Here is a 17,446-nt window from a genome sequence, read left to right as displayed (position 1 = left end):
CACGGCAGCAAAATATTCTCCCTTTAGTGACACTGCACTATAAAATATGATGTTTCACTATCAAACAAACATTTATTTGACTGTAAGAAAGAAACTCGTAAAAGGAGAACTTTCACAAATGGACAAGTACTTTTTGAAGGCTGGATCAACTTAAGAGTCAAAACTCTAAGTCTCTTTCCATTATGTTTTTAAATTTTAAGTTACTGACTAATAAACACTATAAGATATTATGTTCTTCTTACAAATAAAATAAGGCTATTTAGACCCTTGATTCTGTGATGCTGCTAAGAAATGAGCTTCAAAGTCCTGAATGGCTATAAATTAAAGATATTAAAATATTTACTGCTAAGAAATACATTCTAACATCACACACAAGCTCAAGAGAGATCAAGTACTGATAACATACAGCTGAATCAATCACTGGCTTACTGCACATCTGTCAGTTCTAATTCTCATTTTGCTGAATCTTTCCCTCTCAACTGACGTATGAAGCGGAAACTGTCACTGATTAACCTCTTCATCATGTCAAACAAAAATTTTTTCAATTAAATAAAAAAAAAGGGGCTTCCCTGGTGGCGCAGTGGTTGAGAGTCCACCTGCCAATGCAGGGGACACGGGGTCGTGCCCCAGTCCGGGAAGATCCCACATGCCACGGAGTGGCTGGGCCCGTGAGCCATGGCTGCTGAGCCTGCGCGTCCGGAGCCTGTGCTCCGCAACGGGAGAAGCCACAGCAGTGAGAGGCCCGCATACCGCAAAAAAAAAAAAAAAAAAAAAAATTAACTTCATTTGAAATTGATTTAAAAGGCAAAGGAGTAAATTTTCTTAAATACTTCTTTTAATTTACATAATTATTATATTATTGTATATCATAGTAAATATACTTATTATAAATACATCCTAAAAAAGATGTACAGCAAAAATCAATGGCAAATTTAATTTATGGCAACCTTATTTTAAATATTCAAATAAATTAAACATTTTAATTTGATTTCTCTTAAGAATCTTAAGTACACTTCTTTTTTTCTCATAAAATTATTTTAAACAGAAAACCAAAATTTTTACTTATACTACATCTACTCTTCTCAAATCTTATGACAGAAAGCCAAAATTATATTTTACTCTCTATTAAGTTGTGTGTGTGTGTGTGGTGTAACTAGTTCCTACTCATTAAAAGTTAAATAAAGACTCTTCATTACTGGTAACAGGAGCCATTAAATTGGCAGAGTCAAGTAGATAATTTTCACCCAGATTTCCAGAGTGAGAAAGGATAACAGACAAAATCCCTACTAGATTGTAGGTCCAAGTTGCCCTATCCAATCCCATCTTCTGAGTGAAAAGAAAGAACTGGTAGAGAGGCAAAGACAAGAGTATCCACCAGATGCCCTCAGGAAAGCCACACTACGGGCAGAGCCTCCTGGAGAATGCAGGAATCTTAGTCCTGTGCACAGGATCTTCAAAGATCCTCAGAGCAGTTTCCTGTGCCTTCAGTTAATGACTCCTCTGCTTCATATGTCCCTAGAAGTACTTGGTGTAGCTATATAAGAGTAATAGTAATTTAGTCATTAAATGACAACACTGGGTGCTTCCCTGGAGGTCCAGTGGTTGAGAATCCGCCTGCCAATGCAAGCCCTGGTCCGGGAAGATCCCACATGCCTCGGAGCAACTAAGCTCGTGTGCCACAACTACTGAGCCTGCGCTCTAGAGCCTGCGAGCCACAAATACTGAGCCCACGAGCCACTACTACTGAAGCCTGCTTGCCTATAGCCCATGCTCCACAACAAGAGAAGCCACTGCAATGAGACGCCTGCGCACTGCAATGAAGAGTAGCCCCCACTCACCACAACTAGAGAAAGCCCATGCACAGCAACGAAGACCCAACACAGCCAAAAATAAATAAAACAAAGTAAATAAATTTTTTTAAAAAATGACAACACTGGAAGTCGGGAGGGTTTTTTATGATTTTTTTTTTTGATGAGGACCTTTTTTTAAAAAAAAACATCTTTATTGGAATATAATTGCTTTACGATGTTGTGTTACTTTCTGCTGTATAACAAATTGAATCAGCTATATATATACATATATCCCCATATCCCCTCCCTCTTGCATCTCCCTCCCATCCTCCCTATCCCACCCCTCTAGGTGGTCACAAAGCACTGAGCTGATCTCCCTGTGCTATGCGGCTGCTTCCCATTAGCTATCTATTTTACATTTGGTAGTGTATATATGTCAATGCTCCTCTCTCACTTCGGATGTTTTTAAAAAATATTTTTTAAAAATATTTATTTATTTATTTGGCTGCACCGGGTCTTAGTTGTGGCATACGGGATCTTTACTTGCAGCATGTGGAATCTAGTTTCCTAACCAGGGATTGAACCTGGGCCCCCTGCATTGGGAGCACAGATTCTTAACTGCTGGACCACCAGGGAAATCCCAGAAGTCAGAAGTTCTTAATTCTTGTCCCAGCACTGCAATAAATTAATTGGAAGATCTTAGAAAAATCATTTCTTCTCCCAGAGTCTATTTAAACATTAATAAAAAGAGGGAGTTAGTAAGAGCTTATCTCTTGTTTCATTAGACTGTGTATGTCAAGAGAAATGTAAAATACGTTTCTTACTGTGGATTGTGGACAAAAAGTTTAAAGCCACCGCTTTAATCCTCTAAAGGTCTCATCCAATCCAAAAACAAAATGGTTCTAGCACTGATGTTAAACATGTGTGCTTAATTACCATGTAGCACAATAATGACTACTGTATCATAAAATATGGATGATATTAACTTTGCTGTTTTATTTGATACCAGATTGTTCAAATAAGGTCAATCGTTATGCTTTGTCTCTCAAGAGGTAAAACCATCTGCTTGAATGTTTTTTTTTAATTAAGAGAATACATTTGCAGAGGGAGAGAAGAGGGAGCAGCAAGTTTCAAGACGTAGGTAATTTGAAGTTTGCACTGCATCAGGGCTGCCTTGAAAGTAAAGCCCCATTAATGCAGCACAGAGTAATGACAACAGCACTGGACTCAGAGAAGGCCTAGGCTTAAATCCTAACTCCATTATCGCAGGTCATATGATTGAGGTGAGGATCAAATGAGTAATGGACATGAAGGTTCTCTGCAAACTGTAATGTACCATACACATAAGTGTCAGTAAAAAGAAACATCCTGCAGCTATGAATAAACTGGGTGAGGAGGCAAAAATTCTTAATTCCAATGACAATGTGCCTCACAGCTGCTCCGATAAACTGCGCAACCAAAGTAATATTGAAAATATCTGTCCTCATTCCATCTCCTAGTTTTACACATTTCAAATTTTAAATATCAGACTAAAACAAAAACAGACAAAATATGGAAATCTCACTTAATTCCTACAAGAGCAGAAAAACAGAGCCTAAGAATAAAAATCTAATCTCCTCCCAAGATCGCTCAGACTGCTCCTTATTCTGTATTTATCAGGACTCTCATTCACCTCAAAAGGCCAACAGGAGGTTTTATGCACTTAGAAAGTGTCTGGCACATATCACTTTATCAATATTAGCCATCTAAGTAATATGGCCTTGGCTGAAATATTTAACCAATTGATTTATTCAATGGTAAAATGGGAATAAAGCCTACTTTACAAGGATTCTGTGAGAATCAAATAGGACTATGCAAAAATAAATGTGAAGTACTTATCAAAACTATATTAGAGGGGCTTCCCTGGTGCTGCAGTGGTTAAGAATCCGCCTGCCAATGCAGGGGACACGGGTTCAAGCCCTGGTCCGGGAAAATCCCACATGCCGCAGAGCAACTAAGCCCGTGCGCCACAACTACTGAGCCTGCGCTCTACAGCCCTTGCTCCAAAACAAGAGAAGCCACTGCAACGAGAAGCCTGCGCACCACAACAAAGAGTAGCCCCCATTCGTCGCAACTAGAAAAAGCCCGCACACAGCAACAAAGACCCCATGCAGCCAAATTAACTTATTAATTAATTAATTTTTAAAAAAAACTACATTAGAAAAGAGATGAATTTCTCAAAGGTGTCAAAAAGACAAAGGCTGGGGCTTCCCTGGTGGCGCAGTGGTTGAGAGTCCGCCTGCCGATGCAGGAGACACGGGTTCGTGCCGCGGTCTGGGAAGATCCCACATGCCGCGGAGCAGCTGGGCCCGTGAGCCATGGCCCCTGGGTCTGCGCATCCGGAGCCTGTGCTTCGCAACGGGAGAGGCCACAACAGTGAGAGGCCCGCGTAACGCAAAATAAAATAAAATAAAATAAAAAGACAAAGTCTGTGGAAATGTTCCAGATTAAAAGAAGCTAAAGAGACATGACATCTATATGCAATATCTGACCCTAAACTGGATCCTGTATTGGAGAGAAAAAAACTGAACTGATAAAACTGTAACATTGACATTTGAATAAAGTATTTTACAAACATAAATTTATGGGTCTGTACTGCAGGTATGTAAGAGAATATCCCTATCCTGAGGAAATGCACACTGAAATACCTAGGGGTAAAGGACTATGAGGTATGTAAGTTCCTCTAAAATAGTTCAGGAAAAAATCTGAGTATGTATGTATTGACAGATGGATAGACAGGCAGATAGATAACATGAACTAATAAAGCAAATGTGGTAAAATGTTAACAATAGGTGAACCCAGGTAAAGGCACGTGGGTGTTCTCTGCACTACTTTTGTTTTTGCAACATTTTAAAATTTGAAGTTATTACCATATACAAAGTCTAAAACACATGTACACACACACACACACACACACACACACACACATACAAACGGCTGCAGTGCACACATAACACTAAGGAGTTACAGGAAACGAAAAAAGAAACTTTCCTTTAGAACTCATAATCAAGGGGCGGGGGGGTAAGAGCCACAGAAAATTTTAACCATAACAGGTTTAATCTTTGAGTACCATTTGTTAACCACCTTTAACCAGTCAAAAGTCCTCTTCTGTTAACAATTAATATTTGTTCACATATTTGTAAAGCAGTAACGTTCTGGAGAACATACACCTTCTAAGACTATATAGCTATTGATCCTTTCATTGAAATAATTTGCCATTCTCCTTTGTAAATTATTCACTTATTTTGTCCATTTGATTGCTGGATTAACTTGCATTTTTCTTTTTTGTAAACACTTTATATACTAAAAATTGTTTTTAAAAGACTATGAAAACTTGTACATGAATGCTCAAAGCAGCATTATTCATAACAGCCAAAAAGTGGAGTTGATGGACAAAAATGTCCATCAACTGATGAATGGATAATCCAAATGTGGTATATCGGAACAATGGAATATTATTTGGCCATAAAAAGGAGTAAGATACATGTCACAACATGAACATCCCTTGAAAAATATTATGGTAACTGAAAGATGTCATACACAACAGCTACATCATGTATAATTCCACTGACATGAAATGTCCAGAATAGACAACTCCACACAGAGAGCAGATCAGTAAGTAGTTGCCGGGGGCTGTGGAGGTTGGGGGATGAGGAATGACTGCTAATGGGAATGGAGTTTCTTTCTAGGGTGATGAAATATTCCGGAATTAGACAGCAGTGATAGTAGCACAACTCTGGGAATATACTAAGCAACCATTAAATAGTACATTTTAAAAGGGCAAACTCTATGGTGTATGAAAGTTAGCTCAATTAAGCTATTAGAAAACCAAACAACCAAGGACTTTCATTCACCTCAAAAGGCCATTAGGAAGCTATGGACTCTCTTTCCAGACAAGTGTACAGGCACACAAAGTGTTACAAATAATTATGCAAGGAATGAGTGAGGCCAAGAAAAGGGAACATGTTTATGTAAACACTGAAACCTATCTATGGGCTCCATTAAGAAACCCTGTAACTGTCACTCTCATACGCTGTAAGTGGAAGAACAAATTACAACTGTGTAGAAGAACAGTTTACCCCTAAGGTGAAAAACTACCGACCTTCTGACTCTCCAATTCCAATTACAGGAATTTCTCCTACAGGTATACTTGCACATGAACAAAATGAAATAAGTAACAAGTTATTCAGTGGAGGAATGTTTACAAAGAAAAAACCTGCAAAACTCTTAAATGAGTATGGCACTCTGTGAAGTAAGACTACCATGCATCTATTAAAAAAATAGGAAAACTTTCTATGTACTGATGTGGAAAAAAATCTCTAAGATGTATTAAGTGAGAAAAGCAAGGTACAGGACAGTGTTTATATTTATAGTATGTTACCATTTCCATAAAATAGGTAAATAGGGAAAAAGACAAATACTTATATATTAAAGAACTGTCTCAGGAAGAATGCATAAAATACTAGTTAACAGTGACTGCTTCTGAGCAGGGGAACAAAATGGCTAGAAAGCATCTAGGGCATGGGAGAACTGTCTCCTTAAGAATGAGTCTCCAGGGACAGGTTACAGGAAGGGAAATCAGAGAAAGGAAAGAAGTATTTAATTATTTATTGATATAAATCAGCACCCCTCTAAAAATAATTATTTATTAACCTTATCAAGATGCTACACTGAAAAATACAGAATAAAGAATGTTAAAGTCGCCACGACATAAATCTAACCTAATGCAACACATCAGGGAAAAAAAGAAGAAACCTTCTGTTCACTTCCCATTCCAAAGATACTGTAAACACAAATGAGATTACTTGCCAACGTCTTTATTCAAGATAAATTTTTAGAAGCCCCAAATCTCCATCTAAAAAGGAACTGCAAATATTTTAACAAAGCATGTTTTTCTTTTATTTGCAGAGTCCCTGGTAGCAGCAAAGCCAAAAAGTAGTCAACACAGAAGTGATTTTTTTGTGTGTGATTTTTTTTTTTACTAGAATGTGGATAGCTTTTCAGATCTCCAAATCTTCCTGTTGAATTTGTTCTGATGGATTCCTCTACTTTATAGCCTGAAGAAATATCATGATCTCAATGTTTCTGTTAAAGACTTTAGTTACTAAAAAGTATCTACTCATTATTCACCTTCTTAGATCTGAGGTACCCACACAATTTAAGGACATTTAGCTCACACCTTGACCCAACAGAGTATCTCTTCTTGGGTGTTACAGATAAAATAAGCAGCTTAAGTGTCAGTAAAAGTTACACTTTTTTTTTTTTCTGAAATAGAACATAGGCACTCTCCATTTTTCTAAGAGTTTCTCTGCACTGCTTTGCATTGTAAACAGATTATTTTAGATTCATATTTTTCTTGGAAGATACTCCTTTAGGGGCTCCCCTGTGAGTCATTTTACACATGTCCTCCTGGGTACAACAAGAATACAAGGCCCTGACCACTCTTTACCTAGGCCATTTCTCAGGGTTGAAACCTTGAGAGATAAGGTAACATCTTCCTCGGGACAATTAGGAGGCTTGCTTACTCCTTGCTGTAAAGGTAGTCAATTCCCTTGGGCTTCCCTGGTGGCACAGTGGTTGAGAATCTGCCTGCTAATGCAGGGGACACGGGTTTGAGCCCTGGTCTGGGAAGATCCCACATGCCGCGGAGCGACTAGGCCCGTGAGCCACAACTACTGAGCCTGCACGTCTGGAACCTGTGCTCTGCAACAAGAGGAGGCCGCGACAGTGAGAGGCCCGCGCACCGCGATGAAGAGTAACCCCCGCTTGCCACAACTAGAGAAAGCCCTCGCACAGAAACGAAGACCCAACACAGTCAAAAATAAAAATAAATAAATTAAAAGAAGGCTCAACATTTAAAAAAAAAAAAAAAAGGGTAGTCAATTCCCAGGTTCAGCATTCCTCCACTGCTGTAAAGGAACACTGTGTGCACAGCACCCATCTGGGCCAGTGTCTCATTACCTCAGTGGTGACAATACTAACAATACCTGAAATCTTGAACTTAACTGTATAACACTGTCTCCATAGGAAACAAATACAAAGTTTTAATTTGGTATGTATGCTAGGGGAATCCCCTTCACACCATTCAAATATTTGAAGGACAGTGGAAAGGGATCCCCCCAGCAACTACCTTCTCATGATGGTTCTAGTGACCCAGGGCAGGGACTTCCAAAGGATAGGGACTGGGATGGAAGAGGTCAGGTCACTAAGTAAAGAATTAGACAGAGGGTCCAAAGTAATAAAGGGTTTGGAAGATGCTCAACAGAGTGAATGGGCTGAGAGGAAGACCTGGGCCTCCTGTCAGTATAGCCTGTACCCCTTCATCAGCCTCCTATCTGATGTTATTTCTAGTTCTGACCTAGTTCCTGATCATTTTCTTTCCATTGTTCCCACCAACTGATTTCTATTAAGGGTTTTTGCTCCACGTTGACCCACTATGGGACATGTAGAACAGAATTTCACCACTTTTTTTTTCCTGCTCTGTTGTCCCAATCACCAGAACAATGTAGCTCCACAGCCTTAAAACCAGGACCGTAATGTCTCATGAACTTTATGGAATTATAACGGGTAGGTGGAAGTACTAAATGCAGATTTAAACAGACTGCTGTTTCCAAGCCCTTGGTTTGATGTTTGGTTACATTCAATAGCACTTTAAAGAAAGATAAGCATGCTTTCCCATGAAGGCATCTTTGTAGTTCCAAGATTACCATTTACTAAGAAACTGCTTAAGAGAATGTCTACACTGAAATAAGAGACCATGTTCATTTTTTCCATCAGGATCACAGCCAAAAACCAACCATATTTCTTGAAAACTTAGATGAGGTTTCCAAGAGTTAAACAGAACAGATTTACCAGCAAAAGGCAGAAAGAGTGAGATTATAATTTGAACCAGGCAAACTGTTTCATAACAGAAAATGTGGCACTTAATGTAGTCTGCAGAATATGGTATGCTAAAAACGCTACTTTATGGCAGTAGCAGGCCTCTAGAGAGTGAAACTAGCCAAACAAAAGAACAAAAAAGGTAGAAAAAAAGAAGCCATGTCAGCAATACAAAGCCACAAAAGACTGATGCACTTTTTTTTTTTTTTTTTTGGTGCTGAATTACAACTTTTTCACCAGACCTTTGGTTTAAAAACAAAAAAAAACACTTGAAAAAATTTTTCATTTTGGCCATTTTAAACCAGAAATTTATACTAACTCAAATTTATCCTAATTTAACAGGACTTGAATCTAACAAACACATGCACTATTGAGTTCACAGAAGACTATATACATGAGCAGATCAAAGTTTTCTGCAGCTCCTTCTGGAACAGATTTACTCTGGGTTCCTGAATGGCTTGGCCAGCAGATAGGACAGACTGATGTTTCTTTACTTGAAATAAACATTAAGTCAAAACCTCTACCAGAAAACTCATACTGAAAAGGCTTGGCTCACTTCCTGACGTGCTAGCCAAGGAAAAATAAGCAAAAAAACCTCCATGCAGGTTGACCAGAAACTTTATTCTAATCGTCTTTTGGTCTCTTGCACCAGACACACAGTACTTAAATCTTTCTTGTGTATTACTGTCAACTCTAAATTTTGAAAAGTAATAAGAATGCTAGTCAATAAATAATGCTTTAAAAAAAAGCTAATACTTGTTGGTTCTATACTTTCTCATCTCACACAGCCCCCAGTTCTTCAATGTTGACTGAATTATTCACCAAAGTTATATCAGTAAATTATTCACCAAATTTACAGAGCACTCTTAAGAGTGCAAAAGCGGAACAGACATAGTCTTTCTCACCAAAGAACTTCTAAAGGATGTCTGGCTAAAAGACCAACAAATAATTAATAGAAATGTTTAGAGATTACAAAATGGGTCAGTGACATACAATGATTGCCAGCATTAAGATGCTCACTATTCAGATATTAAGCCTAGAAAAAAAAAGACCTCTTCTGGATTTTAAATACAATTACTATATCAAAGAATTTTAGAATTAGAAGAAACTTTTCTATAACTTACCTGAACCTGTTCTAGATGAGTCCTCTGAAATAACCCAGAACAATTATCCTATTTTCCACATGACAACCTTCATTTCCTAGAAGATAGCTCTATTTTCAGTCTTCTCTCCTTCACCTTACTGAATCATACCAACCCTTAAACCCTTCCTCTCCCCATGACATGGTTTCTAGACCTCCTCCCCATCCTAGCTATGTTCCTCTGGACTGTCCAGTGATTGAATGTCATAATTCTATGAATGTAGACTAAAACTATATTAATATTTTTAACAACTGTGATATACTGTTTATATTTTTTAAATATCTAATTAGTCATTATGTTTTTCATGTCTAAAGTATTTCATCATACATATTTTAAATGTCTAAACAAATTACATAAAGACAACTTTGGGGCTTCCCTGGTGGCGCAGTGGTTGGGAGTCTGCAGGCCAATACAGGGGACGCGGGTTCGCGCCCTGGTCTGGGAGGATTCCACATGCCGCGGAGCAACTGGGCCCATGAGCCACAATTATTGAGCCTGCGCGTCTGGAGCCTGTGCTCCGCAACAAGAGAGGCTGCGATAGTGAGAGGCCCACGCACTGCGATGAAGAGTGGCCCCCGCTTGCCACAACTAGAGAAAGCCCTCGCACAGAAACAAAGACCCAACACAGCCATAAATAAATTAATTTAAAAAAAAAGACAACTTTGAATATTTTCTATTGCAAGTTCTATTTGGGAATATTATAGAAGAAACATTCAAATTCTCAATTTAAAGAGTATTAAAAGAAAATTTTAAGGGATCATTTTAAAAATCCTTCAGGACAGAAATTATTTCAAGCATCTTATTTGACCACAAAGGTATGAAACTAGAAATCAACCACAGAAAGAAAAATGGGAAAAGAACAAACACACGGAGACTAAACAAGATGCTACTAAAAAAACAATGGGTCAACAATGAATCAAAGAAGAAATCAGAAAATACCTCAAGACAAATGAAAATGAAAACATAGCTTTCCAAAATCTGTGGGATGTAGCAAATACAGTTCTAAAAGGGAAGTTCATAGTGATACAGGCCTTCCTCAAGAAACAATAAAAATCTCAAATAAACAACCTAACCTGCCACCTAAAGGATTTGGAAAAAAAGAACAAACAAAACCCAAAGCCAGCAGAAGGAAGGAAGTAATAAAGATCAGAGAGGAAATAAATAAAATAGAGATCAAAAAATAACAGAAAACATCAATAAAAAGAAGAGCTGGTTTTTTGAAAAGATTAAACGGACAAACCTCTAGCCAGGCTCACCTAGAAGAAAAGAGAGAGGACCCAAATAAACAAAATAAGAAATGAAAGGGCTTCCCTGGTGGTGCAGTAGTTAAGAATCCACCTGCCAATGCAATGGACACGGGTTCGAGCCCTGGTCCAGGAAGATCCCACATGCCGCAGAGTAGCTAAGCCCATACGCCACAACTACTGAACCTGCGCTCTAGAGCCCACGTGGCTCAACTACTGAAGCCCGCGTGCCTAGAGCCCGTGCTCCACAACAAGAGAAGCCACTGCAATGAGAAGCCTGCACGACCGCAATGAAGAGTAACCCCCCGCTCACCGCAACTAGAGAAAGCCCACGCGCAGCAACAAAAACCCAACTCAGCCAAAAATAAATAAATAAAATAAATGAATTTTTTAAAAAAAAATCCTCTTTCATCATTCTTAACTTCCTCAGTCTCCTGTGAAAAACATACTCTTTTTTTTATTGGTTGTACAACTTTTTAATTGAAAATATCATGAAATATTTTTAGATCTTTGTTATTGTTGTTCATATACTTATTGTAGAAAATTTACCAAACACCAAAAGGAAAGAAAGATTACATACCCAACTTAAATAATTACCAACATTTTGCCAATCATGTTTCCTCTATCCTGCGCTCATCATCTCCCCATAGAGTATTTTAAAGCAAATCCCAGCTTCATATCATTTCACCTTCAACTGAAACACACACTATGCATTAGTGCCTATTATGCCATAAGCACTGTGCTTACCTTTCTTAGTCCACAAAATAAACTAACATAATAGTCAAGCTTAATCCTGTACTATCCATGTCTGTTCTCACGTGACACTAATGTTCCTCCTTCATGTTTTCGCACACAGTTTTCAATACCTATGTAAACTGTGGGAATTACTATAGAACTTCGAGGTTCTACTTCCAGTAGATAATATTCTTTTGTTATGGGTCCTTACAATATTTCTGATGGAGATTACTTGGTTGTGTTTATGCAACAGTAGAGCAGTTTCACAACTAAATGGGCTACTGACGTGCTAGTTAATAATTCTGGTAGACAGATGAGTCAGTAGTATGATAAACAACCTTACATAACTCACAGGATTTTAAAAGTACTTTGCAATACCTAAAGAAAAGGTGGAGTAGCAATATTAACAACCACAATTTTAGAGAACCCACTTTTAGACTGATTATTTAACTTTCATTGAACTTTAGGACCATAACGTTCAACTACTATTTAATACATAACATGAGGTATTTTGTATCACTTTTAAAGAAAGCAAGAGTTAGCTGGCAAGTACTATAACCAGTTCTAGATTGTGACAGATCTTAGGAAACTTTCTGTGATTCATAAATTACAAGAAGTCCCTACAACAGAAATTTTGAAGTTTTGCAAAGATGGGGAAAAACTAAATAATCATTAAGAAACAGAATTCCTAATAGCAAGTTGTCATTAAGCAGTGGTGAAAACCCTTCAATAAGTCAAGAGAGAAGATAAATATAAACCCTGACTAAAAAGCAGTCTACAGACTCTTATCTGGGGAGTTGCCAAAAACATTTCAATCAGGAAACATGAAAGAATCCTGTAAAATACTAGTGTATGATTGAGTTGGGGGTGACAGTCTGGAGGAATGTGATGAAAAGGTTCAAAAGAAGGAATTAAAGAAGAGGGAGGTATGCCTACTTCTCTTTTCGTCAAACCACTTCAGACTTTTTTTAAACCTTTTCACTTAGATTCTAACATAATAAGCCTTACCCTAATTTTCCACCAAAGACTGGATCTGCAATTTCAGCACATTTGACACAATATAACAAACTTTAAAAAACAAAAAAGTGTTTCGTTCTTTTTTTTGTTTTCATTTTTTAAATCAGGCATTAAAAAAGCACTAAGCTTCAAAACTTACATCTGAACCCACACTTCTCATGGTACTTTGTAGGACAGGTTTAGTCACAGAAAGTTTTCCATTCACTGGGCTATTTGCCACTGGGGCTGGTACCACGTTCACCACGTGATTAGGTAGCTGTGTGGTTGCCCCAGCGACAGCAAGGACTGGTTGAGGAGGGGACAGAACTCCAGGTGCCTGGAGTTGTACCATGGTAGGCTGAGAGAGCACCACCGTCTGACCTGCAGTAGAGAAAAAAGAAAAGGAATCAGAGGGTGCATAACTACTGTGGCAGGAGAAGCTATTCAACATTTAGGTCTCTTCTGCAGATATAATAGGTAAGACCAAACGGAGGGATGTGAAACCACCAATTAAAACACAATCAATAGCAGCACACATTCATACTGACTTTTGTTGTGTTTTTAATGAAACCGACTAAATTCATTCTCTTTGAAGTTATCATTAACGTATTTCCACACTTTTTTTCAGCTAACACACATCAAATTTGCTAAGTTATACATAGGTTTCTCTAAGTATTAACCTCTGAAATTTATTAGTGCTAAAAGTATTTATCATATTACTAATATCAAACCTTCTATTCTGAACATAGAATCATATATTTTAGAAATACATATAACACCAAAAATATATGACAGAGATTCAGTTACTCAATACCTGGAAGAACCTGAGGCTACAAATATCAAAAATGTTAAAACCACTTAGCTAACATGGGAAACGTAAACCTGTAATTTAAAATAGTCTGCAGATAATATTGACTCCCCTACCCACCAAAATGGTCTACAAATCTTTTCTCAATCTTTACATTTAACCTTATTTTAAAATTACACTAATCTGAGGAAAATTAGTATCATTAACCTAAAGAAGGCTCATACAACTCATAACACTGGTCTATGAAAATTTTTACTTGCCTGCTGAGTATTTGCTTTCAGATCTGGCCAGTTTTATAAGGTGTTGAAAGCCTCACCTAACATCCACAGCTGCTTGAGCCCATTTAGCAAAATAAAGGTACTAAAGTAACTGGCAACTAAAATTTCATATAGTATATTTATACTCTTCTTTAAGGGAAAAAAAACATACTATACTTTCAGACAGTGTAACATGATCCATGTAAAACTCAGCTCAGTATTTCAAAGGATCAAGGAATCTAAAAATCAAAATGACGCTTCAGAACACCTGTTTGTTAAGAACATCTGTCTTAGCTTAAAAAAAAAAATCACTTGTATAAAATCAAAGTCTTTATGTTTCAGAAGGCCTCAGAAAGCATACGAAAACTAGAATTTAATTCATAGCATTTTATCCCAGGTAAATTAGTAAGAAAGACCTAAAAATAATCTCACAGATTTGTAATATATACAATTTACTTGAGCGTAAATGATCACTAAATATTTTTATCTTCTAATTTTCCCCGGCATAATTTATTTTATGAAATGAAAACATAAAATACGGAAATGGCTCATAAGCAGATATATATTTGCTTATGCCAAATATTCAAATAAAAATAATTAACAGGGAATTCCCTGGCAGTCCAGTAGTTAGGACTCTGCGCTTTCAGTGCTGAGGGCCCGGGTTCAATCCCTGGTCAGGGAACTAAGATCCCGTAAGCCATGTAGCGCGGCCAAAAAAGAAAATTTATAAGTAAAATAAATAGCATATTTATTTAAATAGTAAATGTTAAGTTTTTAAATTACACTTATTGAGATATTACAGTCAATCTGGTACTATGAAAAGACATACTCATCAGAATGTAAAACTTAAACCAAGGGTTCCCACCCTGAATATAAAGACCCTTCTTTAATAGCAAAAATATCATGGTCACCCAAGATGATCATGGCTGTCCTTTCAGTTTCTGTGGATTGAGAAAATATGTGATGAGAAAAGGCTATTACGAATTTAGTAATGATTTTAAATGAATTTGGAGTTGAGTAATCAGAAGTATAACTTCTTTGTACATCAGTACAAAGATATATGAAACAAATTATTTATTCAGTCTACAGAAAATATGGATTTGCAGATGCCCTGCAAAAGCCAAATGTTACTACTACTCCAACCACACGTATCTCAGGGCCCACTGTCTACAGGTTGAGAACCACTGACTTAAACCAATACTTTGAGAAGAGCATTACCAGAAGTAGTGTTCCGTATCTTGAGTTTAAAAATTATGATAAAAAGACCCTGAAAAACTAAAAAATGTTCAATGAATTGTGGGATTATTCCAAAGAACAGAGAAGGTGGTAAACATAAAGAATTAAGTCATTTCAAAGAAAGGATCCTACTTCTAGCTCCAGTTACCCATTTAAAGTATTAGCAGTTAACACATAAAGATAGCTTTGTAATATTTCTTAAAACTAATTGAGAAAAATAATCCAAGTCTGTAGTATCCAGTGTCTGGTTATCACCATCTCGTTGCTGAAAGAACTGCAACACGGAGCGAGGGAGATGGAGCAATATCAAGTCAAGGTCTGCGTACCAAATGTGGCTCCAAGTCCTACCAGGCCACTGATGCCTCCTTTTTTTTCCAAAATGCACATCAGGCCCTTTCATCCCAGAGTGCCTAACTAACCTCAAATTATTGAGCACCTAAATCAAAGATCCTATAAAAATACTAGGCATGTTTGGGTTCAAGACAAAATGTGGAGAAACAACTAAATTTCCATGACAATGTGTTCAAGGTGACTTGCTAAACCTGACATGCTAGATGCCCACCAGCTCACAAAACGCAGTGCAAAGGACTGTTTCGGGTCTTAAATAGTCAGCAGCTGAACATAGTTACTACTGTTCCTAGTGTGGAAGCAGTTAAAAAGGACATACCAAAAGGCTGTTTATCCCTTTCAGCATGCTCAAAACCCTCTTTGGCATTACACACAAATCCCCCTTAATGGACCACGGCTGGTTTCAATGCTGGATACTTTTGTGTGTGTGTGTGTGTGTGTGTGTGTGTTATGCGGGCCTCTCACTCTTGCGGCCTCTCCTGTTGCGGAGCACAGGCTCCGGATCAGCGGCCATGGCTCACGGGCCCAGCCGCTCCGCGGCATGTGGGATCTTCCCGGACCGGGGCACGAACCCGTGTCCCCTGCATCGGCAGGCGGACTCTCAACCACTGCGCCACCAGGGAAGCCCAATGCTGGATACTTTTGACTATGTATGACTCACTGATAGTGATAGTCAGTTTCTTCCTTTTCAGTTACCTTCAAAGACTTCAAACTTTATATCAAACAGTTATTGAATGCCTGCTTTGTCTAAAATAGTATGGCTGTGTGACAGTAACTTTCTCTGTGTATTAATTTTCTCATCTATAAAATGGAGATGATAATAATAGTACCTATCCTCACAGAGTTGATGTAAGGATTCAATAAGATAACGCACTTAAGCACTTAGAACAGTGTCTGGCACGTAATAAGAGCTTAAATGTTAGCTAGTATTAATTATTTTTATTATTATTAATTACTATTAACCTCCTTTTATGTATAATAATAGCTTCTATAAGGGTATTGCATGTATTATCAATTCATTAGTTCTCACAGTTACTGTTATTTAACTGTTGATATAAATTTGTTAACTCCCCAGTTAGAATTCTTGAGATCAAATACCACATCTCTGCATTCTTTTAGAGGCAATATACTGTAGTGATTAATTACACAGACTGAGCCAGACCACCTGGGCTCAAGTTCTGACTCTACTGCTCACTAGTAGAATGACCTAGAACAAGTTATTTTACCTCTATCCTCCATTTCAATGATTTGTTACCACTATCTACCCAAAAAGTCCAAGACAGGATACCTTCCTCTCTATCCTCCATCCCCCTTTCACATGACCTAATGACCAAGCCCTGTGATTCTACACTTTTTAACATCTCTACTGTCTATCCTGGCTCTTCATTTTCATTGATATTCCAGGCTTTCATCATCTCTCACCTGCACTACTCGTGCAAGTCTTAATGGATGTATAGGACTTAGATGTAGACGTAGGCAGAAGCTGTTTCAGGCAGATAGAATGGCATGTCAAGAAACGAGGAAAAAAAAGAAAATTTAAGGGACAATGGCCAGATAAGTCGAACTAAAAGATTTATAGAAAGGAGAGTTATTATAAGGTAAAGTTAGAAAACTAAACTGGAGCCAAACCATGAAGGGTTTTACATTCCAAGCCAGAGAATTTGAACTTAATCCTGTAAGAATTACTTCTTTTTTAATGGCAAAATATTTACTTCTGATACTTATATCGATTAACTGTAAAATGCCTTTCCTATATAAATGGAAGATATACACTTAAATCTATATGTTATTACAATATACCTCTCCAGATTGTACTATAAAAACAGACAAGTGCCCTATATTAGCATATGCTCCCCCAAAATAAAACTGTCTTCAGATAACGGGAAAGCACTGAAGTTCTGAATAATGTATGATTCAGGTTTCTAAAACTGATAAACTGCTCAGAGAAGTTTCTCTTCTTGCTATAGGTAGG

The 17,446-nt window shown here is 37.6% G+C and overlaps 1 protein-coding gene across 1 annotated transcript in view; it reads right to left on the bottom strand.

Moving 5' to 3' along the window:
- The window catches only part of ATF6 (activating transcription factor 6), a 220,086-nt gene that overhangs the window by 178,379 nt on the left and 24,261 nt on the right, over positions 1-17,446 (bottom strand). The window contains exon 7 of the mRNA XM_060033171.1: positions 12,986-13,206. Coding sequence (XP_059889154.1) covers positions 12,986-13,206 — 221 coding nt within the window. The remainder of the gene's footprint in view (positions 1-12,985; positions 13,207-17,446) is intronic.

The sequence above is a fragment of the Delphinus delphis genome, chromosome 1 (assembly GCF_949987515.2).
Source record: "Delphinus delphis chromosome 1, mDelDel1.2, whole genome shotgun sequence".
NCBI lineage: Eukaryota > Metazoa > Chordata > Mammalia > Artiodactyla > Delphinidae > Delphinus > Delphinus delphis.
Note: the sequence above shows the minus strand (reverse complement) of the source record. Positions and strands in the feature narration are given on the sequence as shown.